Source organism: Austrofundulus limnaeus, unplaced genomic scaffold, assembly GCF_001266775.1.
Source record: "Austrofundulus limnaeus strain Quisiro unplaced genomic scaffold, Austrofundulus_limnaeus-1.0 Scaffold166, whole genome shotgun sequence".
NCBI classification, from domain to species: Eukaryota; Metazoa; Chordata; class Actinopteri; order Cyprinodontiformes; family Rivulidae; genus Austrofundulus; species Austrofundulus limnaeus.
This window is the reverse complement of record NW_013952568.1, coordinates 498,238-506,233: the sequence shown is the minus strand read 5'-3', so window position 1 is coordinate 506,233 and position 7,996 is coordinate 498,238. Positions and strand designations below refer to the sequence as shown.

Sequence of the window (7,996 nt, the reverse complement as noted above, 5' to 3'; positions counted from 1 at the left end):
TGTCATGTCATTAGCACCTCTAGTAATATATTTACAGAGAAAAATGTTGACGTGTTCAATACTTATTTTACCCGCTGTATGTACAAAACAGACAGACGTAAGGACCGTGGGAGAAATGTGAAAGCTGACAACTCACCATCTTTGCAGATGGTGCTGACCACACAGGCTCCTGCCTCCAGGTTGTAACCACTGTTACAGCTGCTGCAGTTCTGCTCCCCTGGACCCAAACACTCAAAGCAGCTATTGTCACACCTGGAGAAGGTTGTACAAAGGAATTACATCAGGGTCCGGAGTGCAGTAAACCGTGACGACAAATGAGCCACTGAGCTGACTAGATATAATCACTGGGCTGCCACTGAAGGCGATTAGTTGGCAAGCGACATTTGTGAAAATTCACCTGTTTTCTCASAATTTTGAGTCTTCGACAGTCGCAGCCCAGTGAGACGCAAGCATAAAGCACAGCAGGACAAAACACTAAGCAAATTATTTGAGGTTAAAAACACATATTTCCAGCATGTTTCCTTGTTTTTATTAACTGTTAGTAAGGCATCGGTCCGTATCACCTGTCCTGTATTTAGCTCTTTGAAGAAACTTTACAGAAACAAAGTGTAATTCCAACAGCCAGCCTGAGCRGTGGACAGAAGTGGACTGCTGCCATCTTAAAACCTACACCAGTTTTAAAAAGCCATAGCATGATGCAAATGCTATATTTCCAATCTTCATACTGCGATCAGTTTTGCATTACATGGTTTTTCTGGCAGAAACATTATGATCTTCCTGCCAGATGTACCCCAGGCTCCACCAGAAGTGCAACAAGAAGCCGCTGCYTTCATTTGCACATGTAAACAACCATAAAATTATATGCAAATAACCGTGTGATGAGAGTTTGACAGCAGAGTAAAGGTTTTAAAAAAAAAGACAGTATTCATATGAACCGGTTTTAAACTTTGACAAAAGCAATCTGTTCGGTCTTGGCCTTGCTCAGAATTAATCAATAATTCTCCAAAATGAATTAATTCGAAGAGCCATCTACAAGATATCGAGCGCTCATAACCCTTTTTTTGCAAAACTATTCCAAAAGCTCCGAACTCTCCCTTTAAACCACCAAACAGAGGTGAAAAATATCTAGTGTCGTTCATAAATTCTCCTCTTTTTCAACAACAGTTAACTGTGATGTTTGTTAATAACTAAGAGGCAAAGATAAACAGAGGAATCTGAACGCAGCTGAAGCAAAAATCCCACCCTCGGTGTGAAAATAGGCAAAATCCTTCATAAGAAGTGATCTGAGATGAGTTTATTATTGAAGGAGGAGCTGACTGAGAAAGGAACGGAGAGAAATGAAGGGGTCAAGTTAGCAATAAATAATTCAAGCTGGGAGAGTGAAACGATGAATGCATCATAAGGAATAATGAGAGAACACAGACTCTGCAGGCAGATTATGGGAGAAGACATACTTTTCATCCAATAATCAAGTAAATCTGTCTTCAGCAAATTTTCACATTATCTATCAGAGCAGCTGTTTCTTGTTAGATTATTTTATTTTGAAGTGTTTCATTTAAAGTTTGCTCTCCGTCTCAGGTTAAACTCAACTTTAATGTATTATTCTTCTTATTATAACAATGTTTTGCTCATGCAAATAGCATATTTGTCTTAATTATGTAGTGTTTATGAATAAAGATGTATAGCAGGGTTTTAAATCCTTTTTAAATGGTGTATGCAGTGTTCTTTAGACATAAGGATTTAGATTATGCAGATGAAGATGGAACTTTTCAGACATTTTTCCAGTTTGCAGTAAAAACAACTATAGTCAGTTTTCATTYGAAGTCTGGAGAAAGTCCAAAACACGTTTTATATTTCTGAATGGAGGGTGAAACATCCATGTTTTTGGGATACTTGTTATAAAGTATCTACAAATCCTTTTAAGTTAATCAGAGCAGGGATTTTTTATAGGATATAGACAAACAAGGACTTTAATTAAGGTAAAAACATAAACTTAAATTTCATAGACAAAAGAAGATTTACTTTTTATATCTGTCAAATAGGACAAAAGAACGGAGACGGCTGGTCGACTCACTTCTTACAGGACCTCTGCACCTGTCCACTGTCTGAGGTCTGCTCTGACAGGTAAGAACCAGGGCTGCACGTCAACACACACCTCCAGTCCTCAAGTAAATACCCATCTGCACACTTAGTACATGCTTCTGCACCTGTGCCTGCAAAACACAGGATTATAGACATGTCAAAATATGTTCTGGAAAAGCTTATTACTGTTGTCTGGCTTGTGGTAGTTTGTTATTAGATCTGTCCTCACCTGCGCAGGTGGCACAGGCTCGATGACAGTGCTCACAGGTCCGCCTGTGGCCGTTGTAATAAGTTCCTGGGAGGCAGGTCATCTGGCACTTATTTCCTTGAAGACTGGGATGGAAATAAACAAAACACACCTTCGTACATTATAAACAAACACACATGCTTACCTTCATGGTAAATTTCACTAAAACGTTTAGAGCTGCACGATATCAGGAAAAGCTGCGATAACGGTGCTTAATATTGCGATGACGATATGACGCGCTACATGAACAAATACTCAAGTAGTGTCAAGTACTCATGTAGTGTCGATGTCTTTCTGTTCTGGGTTCAGAGTAAATAAACAACTAATACATAATTTCCATTCCAACATGACAGTGTTAATTAAAAAAGTGCAACTAGACACAGCTGTATAAGCAATGAAAAACAAACTGCAAACAATCGCCTCTATTAAACATTTCATGATGCTTTAAATATTACAAAACACCCCTTACTATCAGTTTATTATCAGTCCAGTTTGTTTATTAGACTGATGCCGACAAAATGCATTAACTGCATCAATCATTTTGTGCAGGTTGCGTGGTTTTCTGCGACATGCCTACTGCACAGGCTAATACTGCAATGATAAATTTTGCAGCCCTAAAAACGTTTAGATAAAACTCTAAATTCGTGAAAGCTGGTGTGACATAAAAGCAAAGACAAAACAGGGAAAGTAAAACAAAGGACACCTGCAGAACAAGTAGTATTTTCTGGCCTTTGGTGCATATTTTGTCTAATGTGCAGGAAAAAAAAACGATCAGTCTGTGAAAGCATCTGTGGTTTTGACCCAGAACAAGGGATTTAGGCTTTTGTGCCAGATGTCAGGATAAAGGTCAGCTAGGAAGCAGGTTTGTAGGTTAAAAAGTCACTTTCTGTGAGGTCACAGTGAGAACAGGTTGTGAGTTCACTGCACTGAGCTGAAAAACAGCTGGTACGCGTTAGCCGTAGTTTCCCAGAAATGATCTGGTCCTCTCTTCCTCCCTGGCTCCTAACAGAGCATTAACGCAGGACTAAGTGGAAGAGGGGGAGCCGAGCGTGCGTGTGTGTTTGTGTGTGCGTAGACTGCGCCTTAGTGAGATCTGAATAGCGTTGTGGAGAAATTATGGCCTCCACCTCCACCTCTGGCTGCACCGAACACTTACAGTTCAGTTCAACGCTGCAAAACGTTTTAAAGCACTTCGAGGGTTGCCTTCGTGACCCTTTGGAAATTCCATCACTTTAAAACGTCTGATACTCTTTCAGGTCAAGTGTAGTGGCCATAAAACTAAAAAAAAAAGGAACATAACTAAAACGTCTGGGTTCATAACAAGAACGCCTCCTAACAGCAAATACACTCATTAAAAGTCCCCACGTGACAAGTTTGTGTGGATGTGAATACGCCTTGGTCACATTGTAAATACAGGTTTGTTCATTTGGGCTCCCTAGTSAAAAACAGTTGTTTTCAATGTTTCATGCTGCGACCCAAAACCACAGCTTACTGTAATGTGCTGCTCTAAATTAGCAGCAGAGTATCCCTGCAGAGTAACAAAAGATTTTTATCATGAAACCACAACACTGACACTCAGTTTTAAGACATGCTTTTGTACGAATTATTTGATAAAAATCAAGACCGTCCATATTCTGGGGGTAAATTAGGCTTTTATTGAGGTTTGAACAGTGTAGCTGTCAGAAAAATAAATGAATTTGCAGCTTAGTCACGTTTTTATTTTTTTTTCTCACAGTGGTCAAACGTTAAGATGTAGAAATGTGTGTGAAGGTGTGAATGGAAAGACAAATGTTTCCTAAAACACAGCAGATTGTAGGAAATTATGCCCACGGTTGTTTTGAGGCGCTTCTAAACAGCTATGGGTGTGATGAAAAGGCTTTCGCTTAAGACGAGCGATTTGTCTCGCAGCATAAAGGCAAAAGAAAGGAGGAAAATAGTGTGAGAGTTAAAGAAGAGAGATGGAGAGAAATGTTTTTGCATGAAAATGAGCAATTATTGCATGAGGTGAGAGAAAACGCTCTGCTGTACGTATTCAAATAAGTTTCTTTCCTATCCAACATATTTTTGATAGAGGAGGACCTTAAATTAATCAGTTCTTTTAATCAAATCAGAGCTTTTTGTTACTTAACATTTATTCCAGCTTACCTCGTCCCCTGTTTACATTCTGTGCAGATATTGAAGCTTGTGCATTTCTTGCAGTTTTCTTGACATCTTCTGCAAATGTTGGAATCTGAAAAACAGAGAGCTCGTCAAGCAGAGGCAGGGCTGGAATCAAGATACGTTTAAAGAAAAACAAAATGGCACTAAAGGATAAAAACGACCAGTGAGGAGTGAGACGGGAGACAGACGTGTGATTTAAGTGAATGATTAACCAAAACAACCGGATGGGTGGAAACAAAAATGATACTGAGGAACTCTTAAATTAAACATGAGCCTATATTAAAGAAAATCAACAACAAAATCTTCTTTTTCTCATTTTCCAGATTAACAGTTGTAAAATCTAGATTAGAGGAGTATTTAATGCTTAACACATGGACGCTGCTGCACTCAGCAACAAAAAAAACAATGTTTTTATTTTCATTTTAAGCCAAAGTTTTGACAGTATTTACAAATGAAAGCTGTTGTTTCTAAATTTACAAAAGAAAACAGCTCAAGTATGACCTAACCTTTGGAGTTTAATCAGCTTTATCATCATCATCATCAAAAAAAAAGGTATAAACGGGGAGATGAAGCATAATTAAAGGTTATTAGTTAGATGAAGATAAGATTTAGACAGAATGTTGAATGATATCAACAAAAAGAAAAAAGCTGTTTTGTTGCCTTTGGAAGTTTATTTGACCTCTTTAGGTTAAGAACTGGATGTTTTTAGTTTGTCATTTATCAGGGATTCACTTAAAGAACAATTTTATTTTTATGTCATAGTACTTGCAAACTCATCTTTTTACATTTTAATCCCATTGTATAAGATTAGTACTACATGATAAAGAAATTAACCAGGCAGTATCAGAAATCTAAAGTCTGACCCTAAATGATTTTAAATCTGTATGTGACACTGTCAGAAAGTTTTCATAATCTGTCTTTACAATCATTTGTAACATATAATAATATCATAATAACATAAATCTCAGGTGATACAAGTTGTCACAAAAAATGTTTTCTATTTTGTCGCCTCCAAAAACTTTTTATGAGCGAAGGGAGAGAAAAAAAGATGGATCTGTCAATGTGCTGAAAGAAAGCAGGAAATTCTCCTAGTTTTGCTGGCGGAGTGATAAAAAGAAAATAAACTAGTTTGCTCATTTAAAACGAAACAACACGCCGTTAAGCCGTGCCAACATTTCAAAGGGAAAATTCTCCACTAAATCTTGGCCTGTTGAAATATTATGACTGAACTTGGATCATTTCAGATCTGTTGCCAGACGTCCTGCCAGGATTTACACTAATGTGCCTGCAAAAACATACACATAATTAACAGATATATGGAGTCTTTTGTTCCTGATCTGCATTCATGCAGACTGGCACACGTCTAGAACCCAAGTCTAATCTTTAAAAATATCGCTTGAATCCCAGCACAACTTCGTTTATTATCAAGACACAAAAAGTCTAATTTTCTTAAAGATAACCTAAAGGGAGTCAAGTCAATCTGCTTAATTTTAGCTGTCATTACATTTTATTTCGGTGGAAGAAAACCTGTTGCCAGAACCGATTTTTTTTTTTTGCGTTCTGTTGGATTTATGACGTGCATGAAAATAAACAAGYGACTAGACGTTACATCAAGGACAAAATGGCATCACAGAGCTGGAGAGTAAAAGCAGTTTTCCTTATTTTTTATTTCTTTTTTTTTTTTTTTGCAAAGCAGATGGTGGACAGATGTTTGTTAAAGGCAAAGCCTGCCTTCCATTTGTGGAAAATTTATTCCAGCTTTCAGTAATTTTGGTGAAACCGGGATCCTTGATGAATTGATACACGGACATTAAAATTAGCTTCAAGTAATAGAGTCAAAACTGAGCAGCCAGCATCTAGTTTTCTTTCAGTGTGTCCAATTTAATAGTGTCCCCAGAAATGTTAGGTTTATTAGAATTCGAAGCATTTTTTTTTAGCGAAACAGGTGCAAAAGAAAAAAAAAATCCTAATAACATTATACAGCATCACGTGTGCTTGTTAGTTAAGTGTGGATGAATTGTGGAGGCAGCTTGGGCGGCTTAAAAACGTACTGCTGTCGAGGTAGAAGCCATCGGCACAGTTGGCGACACATGTGTTGGAGCCCTCGATGAAGTGGTACCCGCTCCTGCATGTGATGCACTGATCGCTGCGGCTCCCGACGCAGGTCTCGCACAAAGAGGAGCACTTCTTGCAGCGTTTCCTGTCGTCACGGAAGAAGCCGCTGGGACACTCGGAGACACACATCCTGAGGCAACAGACGATTGAGAGGAGAGAAAACAAAGGCATGAGACGGTTTTATAAACAGCAGGACGTTTTCGAGGCTTGAATTCGAGCAGGTGAACATCTGCTGGTTTACTTCACTTTGTCTCATTACCCCTTCATTCCACATGGAGGCTCCTTTCCTGAAGTGAAAAAAAAGACCTCAAGAGCACAAAATACCCCCTCACACACTCTTTAAGCTTTATTTGCAATATTTTCTGCCAAGAAACACATATGGCATGAGTGAAACACTTAATCCATGTGTGAAAGCACACACTGCCATGTATTTGTACTGTTTCTGCGACACCTGCTCTTTGTGTTGCTTCAGCTCACCATCAGTGCAAACGTATGGCCAAAGTTAACTAAACCGATTTAGATCATTGAATCACATTTTGCTAATAGGCTTCTAGGTGATTCTCTTGTTTTAGTACCCAAATTTATTTACCTAATTTCTGTGGATTAGGCAACACATTTAGACAACCTTTTGTGCTAAGATGATTTTAAGTCACTAAGGCTACGTTCACACTGCAGGTCTTAATGCTCAGTTCTGATTTTTTGAAAAAATCYKATCTTTTTGTGTGAACGTTCACATTACATTTTAAATGTGACCTGCATCAGACCCCTGTGTGAACGCTACACAGCACTGATGTGACACGCATGCGCAGTAAACGACGTGACGTCTCATCAGCCGGCTTGTTTGTTTACAGAGCTAGCATGGATGCTACATATTACACATCGAATCGGAAGTTGCTGTTTAATCAGAGCTGATTAAATAATATCTGACCTGCTTCTTTAGTTCAGTGTTTATATCTGAACCAGCCTCTGACCGGGATGCTCCAGTGAAGCTTTTTATTTTTTTGAACGAAACTACGRGCTGGAAAAAGTATCGACCGAGTAGCTAACTTTAGGATCGATACTCTCCGCGACCCAGGCTGGACATCGTTATTATCATACTATCTACGTGGAAAATGAAAAGTAAAAACATTAAGCAACTGGACTTGTGTTTGGAGCTGTAAACACATGGAGCTACAGATTTAAACAGCGAGACTTCAGGTTAGTGTCTTATCGATCCTTCACCCCCTCCTCCTGATGAAAAAGTCAGATGGAATGTGACATGAGCGTTCACACTGCAGTCACTTTGAAAACATCAGATATGTATCCGATTTAAAACCACATACTGAAACGGCCTGGGTCGGATTTGAAAAAAAAAAAAAAATCAGATTTGTCGCATTCAGACTGTCATAAAAA

General features: G+C 38.6%; 1 protein-coding gene across 1 annotated transcript in view; it reads right to left on the bottom strand.

Moving 5' to 3' along the window:
- The window catches only part of pcsk5b (proprotein convertase subtilisin/kexin type 5b), a gene marked incomplete in the record, with an annotated part of 79,677 nt that overhangs the window by 21,985 nt on the left and 49,696 nt on the right, over window positions 1–7,996 (bottom strand). The window contains 5 exon segments of the mRNA XM_014017337.1: window positions 137–252; window positions 2,075–2,213; window positions 2,312–2,415; window positions 4,475–4,559; window positions 6,541–6,734. Coding sequence (XP_013872791.1) covers window positions 137–252; window positions 2,075–2,213; window positions 2,312–2,415; window positions 4,475–4,559; window positions 6,541–6,734 — 638 coding nt within the window.